General features: G+C 38.5%; 1 protein-coding gene across 4 annotated transcripts in view; it reads left to right on the top strand.

Moving 5' to 3' along the window:
* LOC127623885 (calcipressin-2-like) overlaps window positions 1–19,606 on the top strand; it is an 82,962-nt gene extending 63,356 nt beyond the window's left edge. For all 4 annotated transcript variants that reach the window (XM_052098466.1, XM_052098467.1, XM_052098468.1 and 1 more), the window contains 2 exons: window positions 401–572; window positions 16,505–19,606. In XM_052098466.1, coding sequence (XP_051954426.1) covers window positions 401–572; window positions 16,505–16,659 — 327 coding nt within the window. In that variant the 3' untranslated portion in view covers window positions 16,660–19,606. The remainder of the gene's footprint in view (window positions 1–400; window positions 573–16,504) is intronic.
* The last annotated feature ends 1,079 nt before the right edge of the window (window positions 19,607–20,685 follow it).

Here is a 20,685-nt window from a genome sequence, read left to right as displayed (position 1 = left end):
TCTTCTATCCCAGCGTAATATGCAGACAACAATATGTAAGCCATTTCATAGGCTGAGTTCCCATAAAAGTGTAAACGCTTTGTTTGAGCATTCCGAACAGCCCAACATGGCAACATTAGCTCAACCAATGGCATGCTTTTTGACCAGGACTCACTATTCTTCTGACCAATGACACATGTGAAAGTGTTTGGGAAACCTTTTCGCAATTCCGTTTGATGAATCTAGTGGCACAGAATTGACAAATTCCATCAAAAATGTAAGAACTATTTTCAATACTTGAGAAACATCTGGTCAGCTGATTATCAAGTTTTCTGGTTTTAAAATGGAGGAGAAGGCTGGCTTTTTGTTCAACTTAATCCTGATTAGAATAACACCTGCATCCGCATCCTCTGGCTTACAGGTGCAGAACCCAGCATCCGAAGGAGACAATTTGCACCTGGCTCCTCCCCAGCCTTCGAAACAGTTCCTCATCTCCCCACCTGGCTCACCTCCAGTCGGCTGGCAACAGATTGATGAAGCCACACCTGTTATTAACTACGACCTGCTGTATGCAGTTGCTAAGCTTGGCCCAGGTCAGTTGCAACTCAGTCATGATGCTTTTGACACCATTCAAGGATCTCCATTCGAGTCCATTTTATGTAATGGCCTGATCCATTATGTACTGGACAAGGAGTCAAGTTTTGGCTGATTAGCATAATCCAGTTAGAGCATGCTGGTAGATGTTATAACTACACAATTATGGGGGAAAAAAAGCATATTTCTCCATTAAAACCCATGTATTTAGAGGAAATAAAATACTTTGCAAGCAACATATAGAAAATCATGTGCATGCTCTCTACAGGTATTATAGATATTATACATGTATTATAGACCTTTCTCACAGTAGCGCCATATTTGATTTTTGACGGGAATGAAAATGAGGCTGTGAGAAATAGACTTACAGTCTCTTCCATGGAATGCACTGTATAAATCTGTATAAAGGTCCTAGATCACATTTAATTTTCCACAAATAATGTTTTCTGGAGGGTTTTATTTTGAAAAGGTGTATTTTTTTCAATGTTTTGTCTGCGGAATTATTAAAAACACTTTAAACAACAATAAAACCCATTGAAGAGACTGTATGTCTACCCTCACAGCTTTGTGGGGTTTTTTCTACATTAAATTGGGGAATTTTTTGTTCCTTGCCACAATCTCCTTTGACTTGCTAACAGGGGCGCTAAGTACAAATACTTTTTACTTATTGAGGCACAATCTTCTATCACATTTTTATCAAATTGCACAATGACTAAGACATTACAGCTTTAATTTCTGTTAAAGCATCATTTCTGGTACAGCTGCTTTAAAAACGTCTGTTGTGGAATGCGCTATACAAATAAAAATGATTTGATTTGTTGTCATTACCGTCAAAAATATAAGATGGCTCCTCTGTAAATAAGGTCTCAATGGCACTGGTAAGAATGGTCTATCTGTATATAAAAATGACTTTTCTTGTCCACACTTGAACTCTGAAAATCTATTGGTCTTGCATGCTGGAATGTCAAGTGACACACTACACATCCCTATCTTCTCAAATCAAGCGCATCCATTAACCACCTGGTTAGCTATTGTCATAAACTGTCCTCTTCACTATAGTGCAGGTGATTACATCCACTACCCTGCTCCCAATCAATGCTCGCTCTTCTTCAGATGACCTTCAACGGTGTGTGTGTGTGTGTGTGTGTGTGTGTGTGTGTGTGTGTGTGTGTGTGTGTGTGTGTGTGTGTGTGTGCGTTCGTGCGTGCGTTCGTGCGTGCGTGCGTGCGTGTGCAACTCCCCTGTGCCCTAATAAGTGGTTACTGGTGTCTGTGCTTGTAGAGCTGCAGTGTGTTTTCATTAGAGCTGGCTTGTAGATGCTCCTGCTTATCTGGGTGTTTGACAGTGCTGACGGGGGTCTGTGTTTGGTATGGACCACACATACTTACAAGCATACAGTAGGCCAGTGAGTGCCCTAACTCTTATTACCGTAATTTCCGGACTATTGAGCGCACCTGAATATAAGCCGCACCCACTGAATTTTTAAAAAATTATTATTTTGAACATAAATAAGCTGCACCTGTCTATAAGCCGCAGGTGCCTACCGGTACAAATGAAACAAATGAACTTTACACAGGCTTTAACGAAACACGGCTTGTAACAATAATAAATATACGTTAACGAAACACGGTGTGGCAGTGGGGGCGTGGTCAAGCGCCCATCCGGGAGAGAAAAGTGGTAAGGGCGCTAACATCAAGTGCTGAAAACTGTCACACTGGTGCCACTGTGACAGTTTTCCCAAGAAGGACACATGAAGCAGGGCACTTGACGTTCCAGGTAAGGCTTTTATTGGCCACAGCAAATTTTACAATCAATTTTATAAAGTTTCTCAATTCTTGGACTTCTATGCGCCAACACTAGACTGACGTGTGTCTGTCTGTCACTCACTCACTCTCTCTCTCTGCTGCCTTTTTATGCCGCTCTCCCCACGCTTACTGAAATTAGACACAGGTGTTAGACATTAGCTCAGGTGTAAGTGCCCTTACCGCTTTTCTCTCCCGGACGGGCGCTTGACCACGCCCCCGCTGCCACACACGCCTAGCAAGAAAGTCATTGGTCACTATCTTCCTCCTCTTGTGCACATGAAACCACTGAAGTCATCTCCTTCGGTGTCGGAGTTGAATAGCCTCAGCTTTAGTTGGTTTTTTGCACTGAGTCAATTCATCACGCTGCTGTTTCCAACAGCCAGATCAATCGCCTTCAACTTGACAGCTGCATCATATGCATTTCTCCGTGTCTTGAGGGTGACAAAATGACTACCGTAATCAGAATGATGGGAAGTTTGAGCGCGCTCGATTTAATCTAAACAGTAAACAAAAAAGTTGTTTGACCTTAACCCGTTCGGCAATTTCATTGGTCTAATGAAAGCTTCACGCCGCCAAAAAACTGAGCACGTCACAGAATGTTTTTTTTTTTTTTTTTGTATAAAATTTGAAAGCGGGAAAAATCCATATATTAGCCGCGTTGTTTAAGCCGCGAGGTTCAAAGCGTAGGAAAAAAGTTGCGGCTTATAGTCCGGAAATTACGGTATTCAATTAACAATCCACCAAGACTTTTCGCTAGAGTTTTTCATAGCATCAAGTATTAAATTACAGATAATATGGCTGGCATTCTTCCTCAAGATTATGTAACTGTGCAGTTAGGTTCACCAAATCTTTTTATCTGATTTGTCTTCCTGTTTTCAACCACCAACCATTAATATCCCCTCAACAGATGATGAAGAATTATCAAATGTGCCTTGCTTACATTTTTTTTTAAAAGTAAAACAAATAACGGTTATGATGTAAATTGAAGACAAATCATTTAAGATGATACACAATTTCTAGTCCACTAATCAAAGGTGTGAAAATTGTTTGTACTTGGTGCTTAGTGGTAGAATGGTGATAGTTCATTGAGAACAACATGCAACCTTGGGTTACTAGAACAGTTCATTTTAGGTATTGAATGGTGCATTACATTTACATTTATGCATTTGGCAGACGCTTTTATCCAAAGCGACTTACCGGAGCAACCTGGAGTTAAGTGCCTTGCTCAAGGGCCCAACAGTGGCATCTTGGTGGTGCTGGGGCTTGAACCCCCGACCTTCTGGTCAGTAACCCTGAGCCTCAACCACTGAGCCACCACTGCCCCCACATTACTGACCCCACATTACTGAGAGCAGAGAAACTTCTTCATGCTGACCTGCTTTTACAATGTCAGTCATGTAAATCGTATGACTCTTGCCTCATGAATATAATTTTTCACCATTTTAGCCATAGCAACAGGTCAATATCAGTGACCTCATTTAAACAATGCAAACAGGATCTTCTGCTCTCAAAGTCAGGTTTATTGTCATTTTTAACACACTGCAGGGTAATGGAGAAAAAAGAAAGTGTTCCTTTTGGAAACTACAGTGCAGACAAATAACCAGGCATGTGATGGAAGTGGGGAACAGCGAACAATCCCAATGAGCATAAATTTCACGATTTTACTGCAAATATCATGTCAGAGTTTCAGAGGAGATCTCAACAGTTTCTAAAATTGTGCTAATCAAAAATCAATCCGATTATTCTCAAAACTGTCTCAAATTGTGCTCAGATTTGCCATCTGAAATCTGAGCATTCAATATACTCTTAAACATTTCTCATTAAATTCTCGAAAAATATCAAATTATCTGAGCTATGCTATCCATGTTCATTTTATAGCTCTATACTTTTGCTGTAAGTCAACAACTGATTGATTTGTGACTATTTTTACAGTAATCAAAACGGAGTTTGGATTCACATTTGAGACAAAGTAGATATTCAAAAGCAACACAACTGGGAACTCCATGAAGTCATGAATCAAAAAACAAAACCTACAGTATGAGCTAAATGTTTTCCATTGGGACTGGATTCCCCAAAATCAAGGGGAAAATGTAAACAATTTTACAATGTTATTGTACAGTTGTTTTAGGATAAGAAACAACAAACTTGTGTTTTCTCAAAATGTGTCTAAATTTGTCAGGGTTATATCACTCTGCCTGATCCATCTGCTTCCCTGGCAAACGCTTCGTCTTGTCTTCCCATTTAAACAGCTGCTCGGCACATTCTGGCCATCTTGCCTCATTTTGAGCACTTAAGAGCATAGCTAGCACGTGAGTATATTACGGTACAGTCCTAAATTATCTGGTTGTCATTATATCCATTATGAAACCAGGTCAATGTTGAATGTCACCCTCTGTTTGTTTGGTCTATTTTTAGCTGACAGTGTAAAAGGCATTTGGAGATTATGGAGTAGGAACATTTGAATTATGCAACAGGCCTTGGCATTATGGTATCTCAGCCATCAAAACCCCCAAGGGATCAATTTCAAAATTCCATGAAAATATCCTGCTGAATTGTAAATCTCCTTCTGTCTGGCTCTATCTAAATAACTACGGGGGACGTTTAAGCATAACTGATGTTTTAACCTATATTATTTATGTAATGAGTTATGGCCCATGTAAACTGATGAGTCATCGTTTATCAGAGGATTACAACACTGTTCAGACAAATACTTGACATACTGTTAAAAGCTTTTGCGGCTGTGATATGAATCACTACAAGATGTGCTACAGGGAAGATACTCAACCTCAATCTAAAATGAGAGTTTCAACCATGCAGGATAATTCATATTAAAAGATTTGGTTTGCTCCCCCAGTCACTGCCAATATCATGTGGAGCAATACAGTGACTCTCTTTCAGAATTTTCAAGGTTTACTACAACTTAAGCTATGTTAACAGCATGATATAATCCCTCAGATTGTAAAAACAAAGGATAACCTTTTTTTTTGTAATACTCTTACAATGGGAGTCTAAGGGGCAATTGCATTGGAGGTTTTAAAAGCAGTAATGTTACATTTACTTGTTATTATTATTAATTATTCACAAGAGGAAAAACAACTTGAGGTGGGACGACTTTTCTAGGATGAACTTTAGTTTGGAATTCAGAACATTCTTTTAAGCTTTACCAAGGGCCTACAATCCAGCCAGTTTGTTTAGCCCACCCTCAAGATCAATTCAACAGCATGCTCGGTGGAAAAAATGAAGCCAAACTTGCATATTACACTGTTTTACATCACCATGACACATCCACCCCCTTTACACTAGCTGTGTTAGTACTGCATTTAAGAGCATATACATTAACACACAACAGCACTAGATTTATATTAAGTGGCAATATCCCCTCAATGGCCACTGGGTTGTGTTAGAGAGTAATTCAGAGGCAGTTTCATAATCCCAGAGCAGGAGATTGAAACTGCTCTGTTTCTCTGGAGAGATGAGCAGCAAGTTCTGAGGTCAGTCAATTAAGAGTGTTTAAAATGAGAGGACACAGACTGGTTTTAAATGGAAATGTCTTATTTATTTGTATTGTTTTCTTCCTGTAATTCTGGTAAAAGATAAAATTGTAATCAATTTTGTGCTTATAGAATCCACTTCATTCTCGCCAGTCCTAACTAGGCATGACACGATAAAGTAGCAACTGATAAAAGTGATATCTTTTGTCACCGACAAGAGGCAACACATTTTCTTGACTGCTTGGTTTTTAATTCTGTGGCATACTTGCGCTGGTTAGCCCTGCTCATTGTGAAATATCATTGGTTCAAAAGCCAGCTCCATAGAGCAGTGTATTAAACATAAATTTTGTTCAGAATGGCTGTTATTGTGTCAAGTCACAAGCATTTTAACTTTCAGTGTGGAATGACAAATTACTTAATTTTAGGAAACAAATGTTATCCAAGGTGACTTGCAATATATTCATTATATGCTACCTGGGAACTGAACCCACAACCATCATGTTGCAAGCACCATGTTCTGCCTGTTTAGCTTCTGTACAGGAACAAGCACATGATGGAACAGATGAGCTGATGATAACACATGCTAATGACAATAATAAGAAATTATCATTTACATATATTCATTTCTGATTAGCTAAAAAGTTAGTATTTGTTTTGCAGGTACTTGCCAAGCAACTTACAATAACCTACACGTATTACATGTACAATCCTAGTGGACCTTTTGGGTTTAAATGCCTTACTCAAGAGCAAAATGTTGACGGTTCATAGTCAACATTACAGTTTTCAGCCCTGTGCTCTTGCTACTTTGTCACATAATTCCGTGACTACACATAATTTAATTTACTTCGCACATCAGCTTCCATCACATTTTGAAAATTAAACGAAAGTAATGCAATACATAAATTACATCTGGAATTGACTGAGGATAAAGATTCTCCTGCATGTTTTCATTTGATTAAACTGAACCATAATGCAGGGCAGGTAAATCACACCTCAGAGATCAGATTGGCATCATTTAACGAACAACTCCCTACTTCAGTCCATAAGCTACTACATTAGTAGCTTAATAATTTTGTGTTAATTAACACAGAATTTAGAGCACAACTGTACATTATCAGTATTGATTATCTCTTAATTGCTTGTTAGAGGAATCTAAATGAAAAATAGCAGCTGTAAACCGAGGGAAACAAGGCATTTTATTACTTTTAGACTGAACACAAAAGGGTGCATGTAAAGCACACTGAATCATGTATTTCAGTCTAAATACAAACCTGTTTTCATTTAAATAACCATTAATTTAAATAACCCTGTTGAAAAAAGCTTAGCTGGTTTAATCTGGTCTTGCTGGTCTCCTTCGCTTCTAGACAGCTTGGCCAATCAGTGAGACCAGCTAACACTTTGGGCTGTTTTAAGCTGAGTATGTGTTATAAAATGAGATCTGGTTCGATGCTTCAGTGAATCGCTACGTAAATTAATCATGCTTTGACTTTTTAGAGGCGATATTGTCAGCCTATGATGGATTCAGTCACAAAGCCGCCACATGTTATTAACAATTGAATGCAATTAATGAACATAGGAGACAGTACAAACTGGTGAAAAATCAACAGCACTCAAGTGGAACCATGTGGCAAGCTATACAAACACCCCATTCAGCCCAGGAACCTTGACTATGTTAGACTCCTGTCGGATAGCAATTATGACTGTGGTTGTTGAGGAAGGAAGCTTTTTTCTCTTGGTATGTATGTGAATGTGTGAGTGTGTGTTACTGCCACTGTTTCCATACACACCTTTGTGCTGGAGAGGCTGTGTTTCCACATGGCTCACTCTAAAATTGTACAGTACAACAATACATGTATGCACAGTGTACACACTACAGCTCATTAAAGCAAAATGCTTTTGTTGTTCCTATGCTCTGTTTACAAGGCACATACTGCCAGCCGTTTCACCCTGAGACAGCAAAAAGACACTTAATGAAATATTCCTTCTGCATCTGTGGACACTAAGATAAGAGTCCTGGAGCCAAGCATGTGGGGCATACAGGGCCCAGAGAGGGTTCTTTTAGCTACACAAAGCATGAGAATGTTTGGTTTGAACACCTGTGAACCTGATCTTGCACATATATTGGAGACAGTTAACATTATACCAGATTATAAGATCAAACTATGCTATATGTCTCTTTATTTGCATAAATATTTTATGGGTTACCATGTCATACATAAGTTTCTTCGAAGTAAGGGTCAGGGTTCCTTCGTTCATGGGAAACCTGAAAAGTTTTTTTTTAATTAAAGGTACACTCAGGAAGTTTTACTCAAAAAATGAATTGTAATTTTTAAACATGTATGAAACCATGAGCACTCACTCAGTAACCTTATAAAAGCTCCTTTATTCTACATGGAGAGGGTCCCCTCACAGGGGCTGCCATGTTAGGATCACATAACCAGTCGAATGCTATTTGCTTAATCTCAGTAGCCACTCTGTTATTGGACAATTTCAGTTGTGTATTAAATTAACCATGGCTGACTGTGACTATTTTACAGCGCAAAATAAACACCGAAATAAGATAACATAATTTTTTCCAATTTGTCCGGTAAACTTTTAATATTCCCGGAAACGTTGGCCAGCACAAAAATGTCAAAAATTCTGGCTGTGACGTAACGGAAGGCTTTTGGCTACATATAAAAAGGGTCTAGCCTTAGGATATGCGCGAAAATCTCTATAATAAATGTGCATTTTCATAGTTACAATATACTCTACTCTAAAATGTTTAATTCTGTCTCTTGAGGCTAATCGCCTGTTTGACTCATTCACTGGGAAATGTTACTAGCTAACAACTATTTTCTATGGGACACAATCAAAGTACTGTATGGCATAGCTTGTCACTTTTTACTATTTATTTGGGGATATTTTCAATCATGACGGCAGATGGCTGACACCAAATACACAGCAATTTGTGAGACTTTATCCATTCACTGTCTTTTATTCAATCTGCAGCTGTGCTTTTCGGATTGATTCTGTTTCCTTGTTCACTCGTGCTTGTTCAGTGCCATGCTGTTCCCACATTAAAGGGCTACACTTTTTAGAATAAGGAGTTTATTTTTGGATGGTTGCTAAGGAATGTAGAAATTGTCATTTGTGTTTTTGGATAGGAGGATTAAAGGATGTAGAGGAGTGAAGTCTTTTGCCTCCCTTTCGAAAGAATGTGCTAAAAATACCCCTATCGTTTCCCTGTGCCGGCAGACTGAATCTATACTAAGAAGACAGAATCCATCTGTCCTTTCCTCGGCCCTACTTGTTCACCCCTTTTCTTCAATGGTACATGCTTGTGATGCACACACGCACAGATTTTGATGAGTGGTGCTCATGAATCGGAGGATAGAACTGGGGAGATGTGCTCTGCATGCCAGTGAGATTACTGCTGTTTTAATAAAGAGCCTGCTGTATTTAGCAACTCCTCTTGCGTTATCTGGAATGGCTAAATTACATTACCACAAACATTCTGCACAACCTTACATTCTTTGCAAAAAACAACAACAACTTAGACCAGAATAAATTTCTATGCTGTTCCAATTTGTTTTATGCTAGTTAGCACTGGTTTGATGCAGGACTAACTGGATGACCAGCAAAGCCATGCAATAAGGTGAAGCTGGTTGACCAGCATGGTCTTTCTGGTGAAGCTGGATGACCAAGAAAGTCTTGCTGGTTAAGCTAGTAAAGAAGCCTAGTGGGAACACCAGCATCCAAAACACAACACTGGTGACCATTTATACAGTCTTTATAGCAGGGTTGGTAGTTCAGTTGGAAGAACATGGCACAAGCAATGACAAGGTTGTGTGTTTCGATTCCCAGGGAACATGCAAACTGATTAAATTTATACCTGGAATGTAAGTGGCTTTGGATTAAAATGTCTGCCAAATACATACACTCACCTAAAGGATTATTAGGAACACCATACTAATACTGTGTTTGACCCACTTTCGCCTTCAGAACTGCCTTAATTCTACATGGCATTGATTCAACAAGGTGCTGAAAGCATTCTTTAGAAATGTTGGCCCATATTGATAGAATATCATCTTGCAGTTGATGGAGATTTGTGGGATGCACATCCAGGGCACGAAGCTCCCGTTCCACCACATCCCAAAAATGCTCTATTGGGTTGAGATCTGGTGACTGTGGGGGCCATTTTAGTACAGTGAACTCATTGTCATGTTCAAGAAACCAATTTGAAATGATTCGAGCTTTGTGACATGGTGCATTATCCTGCTGGAAGTAGCCATCAGAGGATGGGTACATGGTGGCCATAAAGGGATGGACATGGTCAGAAACAATGCTCAGGTAGGCCGTGGCATTTAAACGATGCCCAATTGGCACTAAGGGGCCTAAAGTGTGGCAAGAAAACATCCCCCACACCATTACACCACTACCACCAGCCTGCACAGTGGTAACAAGGCATGATGGATCCATGTTCTCATTCTGTTTACGCCAAATTCTGACTCTACCATCTGAATGTCTCAGCAGAAATCAGACCATGGCAAAATTTTTCCAGTCTTCAACTGTCCAATTTTGGTGAGCTCCTCTTTTTCCTATTTGTAGTGGAGATGAGTGGTACCCGGTGGGGTCTTCTGCTGTTGTAGCCCATCCGCCTCAAGGTTGTGTGTGTTGTGGCTTCACAAATGCTTTGCTGCATACCTCGGTTGTAAGGAGTGGTCATTTCAGGCAAAGTTGCTCTACTATCAGCTTGAATCAGTCGGCCCATTCTCCTCTGACCTCTAGCATCAACAAGGCATTTTCGCCCACAGGACTGCCGCATACTGGATGTTTTTCCCTTTTCACACCATTCTTTGTAAACCCTAGAAATGGTTGTGCGTGAAAATCCCAGTAACTGAGCAGATTGTGAAATACTCAGACCGGCCCGTCTGGCACCAACAACCATGCCACGCTCAAAATTGCTTAAATCACCTTTCTTTCCCATTCTGACATTCAGTTTGGAGTTCAGGAGATTGTCTTGACCAGGTCCACACCCCTAAATGCATTGAAGCAACTGCCATGTGATTGGTTGATTAGATAATTGCATTAATGAGAAATTGAACAGGTGTTCCTAATAATCCTTTAGGTGAGTGTACATCAAATCCTATAGTAGGATTTGTAAAGATGACTATGAAGATCTAGGAAGACTTTTCAAGACTTAATTTTTTGCTTCATCTCTGCAGTAATGAGCTTGATTACTCGCTCTTTCTCTCTCTGCCTCTCTCTCTGACTTTTAGACCCTTGACGTCAATATGCAGCATTGACGTCATGCCCAGGTTCGGCGAGCGGCTGAGACCTCGGGAGACTAGGGAAGAGAGCACAGTGCAGAAAAGGGAAGAGAGCACAGTACAGAAAAGGAAAGAGAAGAGGAATGTGAGATAGGAATGGAATGTAAATTTGTAGGAACATGGCAGTGGAATTGTTTGAGCGAGTGTGTTTCGAATGAATAAAACATGATGCCTAACCTGAGATCGGAATTAGGTCAAAACAGTCAGAAACTGGTGTGTGTGTGTGTGTGTGTGTGTGTGTGTGTGCGTGCGTGCTTGAAAATAAGAATGAGAGCACAGGATGAATGAACACAAGGAAAAAAGAATGCGAGAGAAAGTGTGCAGGGCAAAAAATTACAGAGAGATCAAGATAAGAGGGCCATTAGAGTGGGCTGGATCCTCTGGGCAATCACAATGCACACTCAAGCCGCCTAAGGGCATAGTGGTAAACTTTGATTCAGCTTCCATCATGCAAACACACATACACACACAGCATATTCGTCCAGCATATTTCAAATATTTACACTCATCCCAGCCCTCGTGCAGCCAGGATGGAGAGAGATGTACAAAGAAAAGCAGCATATCTCCGTGAAATAGTTATTGAGTTAATGTGTGAGGTTCTAGATTTAATTACCTGAAAAATGGAAACCCCTGCAGACCGCTCTGACTGACAAGCTCTGTTGATTGCAAGGTGGACAGAGCTCCATTCTGGTAGTTTTACAGATTGTTTCACATTAGTATTGGAAATGGAGCAGCAGTCTGACTTTTTCCACTGGATTCTGTGTGTAAGAGTAAAAATACTATCGATCATTGTAGGTTTTTTGTTTTTGTTTTTCTGGCTACAACTGCAGTTGCAACAATCCTAAAATATCCACCAATGATTCACACTGAGGTCTGGAGAGAGAGCTCCATCTAGGTATTATTTTTAGTATTGCAGGAGAAATTACTATATAATGCTGCATTCCATTCAATGTCAGACATAACATCGGCAAAAACTACTTGATATCTCAGCGGCTTGATGATGACCTATGAAGTAACAATATGGCAATGTTAGTTTTGCATGTGTATGACTTGTATGAAATGTAACTTATAATATAAAAAATTTATTAACAATGCATTTTATTTGCTTAAAGTCATTGTTTACCATGTAAGCCTCTGCACATGTGTTGCCAACCTGGTCTCTTGACATCAGGGCCATGCACAGACATTTTGAGGGGCAGTGGCTCAAAATGAGAAAAGGGCACCAAGTTACAGAGAATGATTAACAAACTTTTCAAAGTCATATTGTTAATAATTAGGCTTCCTGCTAATACTACTACTGTTGTTGTTGCTGTTAAAACTCATGTTCCATTCTAAGATGCCAATCTCCATCTTGCTCCTTATCCAACTCTTAGTATTGTGTCCCTTTACTGTCACTAAAATCCTCTCATCAGTATACCTAAATCCTGATGCTCAGAACCCTTTCACTCACTCTCTGACCTGATGTCTTGTGATTGTAAAAGTATTGCCTATATATTAATATGCTAAATACTGAACTCATATAAAAATAATGTATATAAAAAAATTATCTGTAAACTAATATTCATTTAATAGAACTTAAAATATGCATTATACGAAAACACAAAGTTATACATTACTTCCTCCCATATATTTTCATCACATGATTCGCTTGCTTGCTTGCTGGTGTTTTGAATCCAGCTTTCTAAAGAAACACTCGCTTTAGCAGCCTCTCTACTCTCTTTCTCTTTCTGTCTCATCTTCGATTTTGTGAAAGTGTGGAACTATAAACAGGGTTTCTGCAGGTTTTATAAAGCTAAATTTAAGACTTTTTTAAGACCTTTTTAAGACCAACTACAAAAAATGCAAGGAATAAATTGAGGGGAAAACAATACATCAATATGTTCTCTAAATGTAAATGTCTAGGGAGCACATGAAGAGTCATGTTTATAGCAACACTACAAAGTTTAAAAATGCCACTTTCAATAGTTTCAAAATTCTCCATTCGTTTTACAAAAAAGTATCTTAAGGATTGAATACCTCTGCTCACAACCACCAGAATGTGGAAATCATTTTAACCTTCTGACCAGACCCATTTTATCAGCTATATTCCTCTAATACGCTGCTGTCTCACTTACTGACTGATGATGCAGCATATACCGCCACCTACTCTATACTGTACAATGAATATTTAAGGATCTAATCGAAGCCGTGTGATGGTGAAATTAGGGGGAGAGGAAATGCATTATAGTTAAAAAACTAAGAAGCTATTTTATATACCAGATACTCACATATATTCCACAAGACAAAATATGAATCAAAATAAATTAAAACAAATTATCCTGTTCAAAAGTTTACATTCCATTGGTTCTTAATATGTGTGTAACTTTCTCAATGATCAATGACTGTTTGTAGTAATTGTTCATGAGTCTCTGATTTGTCCTGAAGTTGCCCATTTTTCTTAAGAAACATCCCCACTGTACATTTTTTGGTTTCCCAGCATCTTCTGCACATTTTAGTTCTTCCCAACCGTGGCTATATGATATTGACATCCAGCTTTTGACACTTAGGACAGCTGATGGACTCACACACAACCATTACAAAAGGAACAAACATTTATTGATGCTCAAGAAGGCAACACAAGAAGAACCAAGAGTATGCAAACTTTTGAACAGGCTGACTTGTGTATATTAGAGTAAATTATAGGGCAGTACTATTGTACATAACAAACAATATTTTATCTATTATATTTGTATATGTGACAGGGTGAAGGGCGGGGCCGGGTCGTGATTATACACAACCGATCCCTTATCAGGCTAATCAAGCCTCCGAGAGGAATAAAGGCTGACTGCGGAGGATTGCATGAAAAAAAAAAACATCAAAGAGCCTACCAGCTGAAATTTGGTCATAATTAAATGTTTTTAAAGAATTGTGGTGACACCGAGACACACCTCTTAAAAACGGGACATCTGGTCAACGCAACGACAAAAACAAACCCTCATGCAACATTCAGTGCCATGATCTTATGAATTTAAGACTTGTTACTCTGATTTAAGACCTTTTTAAGGACTTAATTTGCAGAAGGGAGAATTAAGACTTTTTAAGACCCACGGAAACCCCGTATAAACTGTGCGCAACGCACAATTTGAACATATACAAAATGCACAGCGTAATGTGATGCCGGATATGCAGACCTGGTGTTTTTTAACATTATTCAGTTCAATTCCAAGGTTAATACTTTTAATACTTAATACTTTAATAATTTTATTAAAAAATGTTACACAGAGGTCCTTAGAGGACAAAAATATCCACATCAAAAACTGCCATAAAAACATTATATATGAATATTAGGCCTATTTTCCACTTTCACTGACTTTGGTTTTTTTAACCAACATCAGTCGTGATCATAACTACCAAATATTCATCCATTTTCAGGATTTTATCCCTTTAAATGCCGGTTTGTTTACATAATGCCACTGTTGTTGTTTTACACACACATACACAAAAATTTCTCAATACATGCATACAAAACACACTCTGACATCCATACAAACACACCCACACAATTTTAGCTGCATAATTTATTCAATTGGCCTCTATAATACAGCAAAAAGAAAACATATATTTGCTCCACAGGCTAAACACGAGAAAAATGGCACCATCTGGTGGAAAATATACAAAATGTAAATTGTGAATCCAGGGCTCTGGAATGAAAGCATAATATCATAGAATTCATGATTTTATACTTTAATGGCACTGGGATCAAATATTGCTGTTTTAATGAGTTTCAATGGGGACATTTTTGTCCTTAAGGTCCTGAGTGTAACTATTTTGTGTACACAGTGTATTATAGATGAATTATAGGATCTGAGGTTGACATATTCCAAATTCCCCCAAAAATACACACCTTTGGCAAAATGTATGCCTTTGACATTAACACAGACAAAACTGTCAAAAAAATATAAGACAGAAATCAACTTTATAGGACTGACATAGGCTTTATATATATGCATGTATACTTAAATACACCATTATTTGTAGAAAACAGCTTGCTTCACATATTCAGTTTGACAAAAGTTTAAGGGCTCACTTTATTATTCTTTTATTATTCCATTGTAACTTTATGATTTAGCTGTGCAGCAATTGTAGTAATTGGAAGTAATTAGACCACATTTAAGTTTAATTAGCAAAAAATTGTTTTTTTTTTTTAGGAACTTGCATTAGATCTACAATCTGATTGTTCACCTTATGAACTAATGCATGTTTTTAATGCATTTGGTCGCGCTCAAGCAATTTTAATACTAATTAATGCAAAACAATTGTATGCATTTGGACCCGTTCAAGTCTCAAGCAGCCCTCCCCCAGTCGCTTCTGATCTGCCTTGCAAAACAAGAGATGAAAAAAAAATTCAGAGACATTTTTACTATTCATTATGTCTTAATTACTTTGACGCTGTGGATAAAAAGTGCCTGCAAAGTGAATATTTGCAAATATAATTTCTTTCTCCAGAGGGATACTTCAGCACAGGTGGGCAAATGGTCAGTGGCTTGGGCCACTGAGCCATTCCCCTGAGCACGTCCCTGCTTGAAATTATAGTACGAGATGGCGAAACCAAACAAGTTGACTTTCACAAACACATACAACTTATACTCCCATAGAGAAAAATAAACAAACCAACGAATGATGTTAAGGTTTAAGTCTAAACCCTAACGCAAACCTAAGTCGAACCCTACAGTCTGACGCCTTACCCAAACCCTAAAACGAACTATGTTTTTAATAGGAAAATAACTTTTGTGCACTTATTGTGTAAGAAAGGGCTTGGAACGAGACTAGGGAAGCGCATTATGGGTTATTGACAAACAGTACAGGAGTCATTTGTATTGCACAAATAAATATAGAATGATTAACCAAATGTATTCACAGACGTCACCAACATATTATATGTTTGTTCACCATTACGTGATATCAGATCGTTTACCTGCATCTCAGTGAAGTCAGGAAGTTTCCAAGTTGGAAGTCTGATATTGGGTGGTGTTGTATTGTGATGCCAAGTCAAATCTGTTTTATTTGTACAGTCCTTTTCATAAAACATTTTTTAAAGCAGCTTTACAGAGAATAGCACCTTAAATTAATATTCCAGGGTTTAATGATTTAAAGATAAAGAAAATGTTCATTTGTAGACAAGTAGGATATTGAAAATTCACAACTGTCCAAGTTGAACAGAATACAACATAAGACCACTTGTAAATGGCATGGTCCTTCAATGTACAAAAAGATGTTGAGTTTTAAAGGCCTCTTATAGCTCATGAGGTTTAGTAGACTGATAAATTCTTCTCTCTACACACAGGTGAGAAATTTGAGCTTCATGCCGGCACAGAGTCTACGCCAAGCGTGGTGGTCCACGTTTGTGACAGCGACACAGACGAGGAGGAGGAACCAAAAAACAACCCTAAACCAAAAATCATCCAGACCCGACGCCCAGACCTGCCTGTCTCAAACTGAACTCTACAGGTCCAACAGAGAGTCAGGAGGATTTGTACCCTTCCCATCTCCATAACAGGACCTCTGCCACCCTTCCTCCTAACCATGTCAAGCAAACAACCAGGGTCTCGGGGACTCTGATCTGTGTTTCTTGTTCAGCCCACATACACCGATCAGCCACAACATTAAAACCACCTGCCTAATATTGTGTAAGTCCCTCTCGCGCTGCCAAAACAGCACCTACCCACATCTCAAAATAGATCTCAGAGTAAATTCTCTTGTATGTGAAAATCCCAGGAGATCAGCAGTTACATAAATACTCAAACCAGCCCATCTGGCACACAACAATCTCTAGAGTTTACACAGAATGGTGCCAAATACAAAAAACATCCAGTGAGTGGCAGTTCTGTGGACGGAAATGCCTTGTTGATGAGAGAGGTCCACAGAGAATGGCTAGACTGATTCGAACTGGCCAAGTCTACGGTATCTCAGATAACCGCTCTGTACATTTGTGGTGAGAAGAATATCATCTCAGAATGCTGTTCTGAGGTGCGGGTTGGTGCTGTTTTGGCGACACAAGGGGGGCCTACACGATATTAGGCAGGTGGTTTTAATGTTGTGGGTGTTCAGTGTATATGCAATCTTCACTGTACTGTCACAATTCTTTTTTATGTTGGCAATACTCTGTGTTACATTTGGCCATTCTCTGTCCCTCTCTCTCTCAATCTTACTGTAATATTAGCTGGCCACCAGTTAGAGGCAGCATGGAACCGTCCTGGCTCTCTCTTCTACGTCTCCGATTGGCTCCTGGGCCGTGGCACATGCTAGTGTCAGATGTGCCTGTTGGCTGATAGCTGGCCATTTTGCTTAGCATTTACACCACAACTACCATTTGTACCCAGTAAGCCATTAATAGTACGATCTACATAAGGGCATGCTAGCCACTAAATGTGGCCAAACACCAGCGCAGCATGTGGCACAATAAACCCTTAGAAACATATATTGCCTAATGATTGTTTGTCCAAAAACCCTATGTTATATTACTGACTTTGCGTAGCAAAGATTGCATTCAACCACAGGAACCGTTCCCATCATGCCAGTGCATGTTCTGGTAGCAAACTATATTTAGTTTTTATTTCCTGCTGTATAATTGTCTGTATGTCTTGCTGACAGTGTTCTCACAGAAAAACGATGCTTTCTTTCCAACAATGAGCTGAAATTTTTATTATATACCCATGCACCTTTCAGAACCTTTGTGAGTTGCTTCTTCTATGACTTCTCCTCAATGTGAATCTTTTATTATGTGTTTGATCCCTGATGCCCTTTTCAGATGGAAACTGTTAAATGACAAAATAACTTTTTATTTGCGTAAACACTCTTTACAGATGATGCATCAAATAGCAATCAAATATAATTTAATGACGTCTGTGATGTGCATGGTTACTTGTTTCTAGAGTTAAATGTAGTTGTCAGATTACATCCATCCATGGGTTTCCTCGTAGTCTGTGAGATTTCATTCACGTGCAAGTTCATATAAAAAAATAAAAATAAAAATGCATGATGCTGTTACATTAGGCTATTAAGTTTGAGTAAGACAGATCTTCCAAGTGCTATTACACAGTGGGTCACCAATAACAAATGTTAAAAAGGAGGGTGATGTCAACTTTTCTTTTTCAACCAATATATTTTGGTGTGCCTACATCATTTACGGATTATCTAAAATAAATATATAGATTTATGTAACTACAGTACATACATGAAAGCATGTACCTCTGTCAGCTCTGCAAAAAAATATAGTGATAGATTTGAGACACATAGGTACTATACAACCATGTAGTCAGCAAACACACCACAAAAAGCATCAGACTAAGAAAACAGTTATTTACAGTATAAAGGATGTATATTTAATTATTTTAAACTTCTTCAAGACTATAAATGACTCCTATCCCAGACAATACATCAACACTGTGATGTGTGATTACTGTGATACTTGATTGACACACTACGCTTAAGTATTATGTACATGAGTATGTTGGTTTTGTAACTTTAAGGAGGTTATCAGGCTTACGTGTCTGTTGTTCAGTGCGCATGATGTGTTAAGGGTGGTAGCCACAGTGTCGACTTTCCTAATCTGTTCATCGTGTTTCCCCAAATCTGTTGAATTGCTCCTTCAGTCAAAATGCTGTTTGGTTGCCAGTTATTTGTCAGTGTCCTTTAGCCTAAAAGAATGTAGAAATAATATATCCCATCCCACTGTGTTCACGCTTTGCAGTTTTACTGAAGCAGTTCTGGAAATAGGGTACTTACTGTTCTATTATGACATCACAGTCTGCATTGTGGCACAGCTCTTTCATTATGCTACTGCAACCTCAAGCCTTATTTGATTTAGCGCTTACAATTTAAGTAACGTTCAGGTTAGCAATGCACACTCTGGCCGGCAGATATTGGATCAGAACATGTAAATATGATAAATGTGTAAAAGAAAGGGACGAGAGCAATATAACATAACTGATACCTACGGTCCACTGCCTTGGAATTTGCCCTTCCATTTCGTTTTGCCTACTTTTTGATCAGCTCTTCCCATAGGCTCTTCTCATGATCAACAAATTCTGTTGCTGTCTCACATGCTGCCAGCCTTCCTGTCATGTAATTAAGATTTTTGTATTGTTCTGTATTGCAATTTCTTATTCACACAAATGTACACTGTATTTCCTTTTTTTTTTCATGTACTCCCGAAGACATTATATTATCTGTTCTGGAGTTAGTGTCACTGATGTTGGGAAACAATATCTGTATTGTGTGTTACTTGTGCAAGACCATTGGTGTACTTGTCATCTTGTACGTCCTGCCTGCCGACACTAAAGGAGACATATCTGTATATATTAATCAATAATATTTTTACTGCATTTTTGTACAAATATTCATGGTAGCCATGTACAAGTAGTTGAGATGATTCTTTGTTAGTATTAAACAAAAGTTTGGTTTTAACATCTGGTGTAGTCTGATGACTTGGTTTAAAATGGATTTTAAAATAACGTTAGTGCACTAACAAAGTACTACCACTGTTGACATGATGCCATGTTAATTTCATCATTTGGTCATCCACTCATGTTCCAAAATATTACTTGAAGTCCATAAAAATACCACATGGTGAAGGTAAAATATATAAAACATGATATGACTTAGTACATGAATATGGTAATCATTCAATACCATAGTATTACCATCTGACACCATCACTGTACCATGATACCTCCACAGTACATATTTGTCAAGCTATACATTTTTACATTTACAAAATTACTGGCTAAAAAATATACACTTTTATTATTATTTTTTAACACTTTCTTTTTTTTTTTTTTAAACAAATTGGGATAAGAGTCATGGGGTGGGAAATGCAGATCCAGTAACAGGCATGTCATAGACATAAATCTCTACTTTCCTTTCAAGACTCCAGTCAGTGAACACAAGAGCCATCAACAGCAGGCCTAATGCAGCAAGACTAGAGTGGTCGAATGTGATGATGTTGTTATTACATTGGGTAAACAAAGAACCGTCAGTGTTAAATAATTTGCCACAAATAGTCTCCAAGCAGCATTTCTCTCTTCTCTTTAAGACTGGCGAGATGTTTTGTTTTTATTCTTCTCACAAACGCGTCCTCGGTTAGTTTTTAGGTCTATGCTTACGCAAATCCTGTGAAAAGGGCACGTTCTCAAACTCTATCAACCGCCACGCTAGGTCTCGCGCTATGACAACATAATGATGTATTTCTACTGAACGATGTTTTCCATTCCATAACCCTTGTCTAGGAGTTCACAGCCAGCCATGTGAAGTTAGTTTCATGATGCCATTTCTGCACTGTGACTCATTCTTGAGAAAAGTTTTTAGGAAAGTATTTTTAGATGGTCAGAAGACCTTGAATGTGACCTACCACTAAAATTGTGTTTGAAAATGCATTATTAGTGATATGTTGAGGTCATGTGGAATGGTACATTACTTTGGTGGACAATATCCTTCCTAGCTGGTAAAAATGACGTAAGTATGTAA

This window comes from Xyrauchen texanus, chromosome 30 (assembly GCF_025860055.1).
Source record: "Xyrauchen texanus isolate HMW12.3.18 chromosome 30, RBS_HiC_50CHRs, whole genome shotgun sequence".
Taxonomy (NCBI): Eukaryota; Metazoa; Chordata; class Actinopteri; order Cypriniformes; family Catostomidae; genus Xyrauchen; species Xyrauchen texanus.
This window is presented reverse-complemented; position numbering and strand designations above follow the sequence as displayed.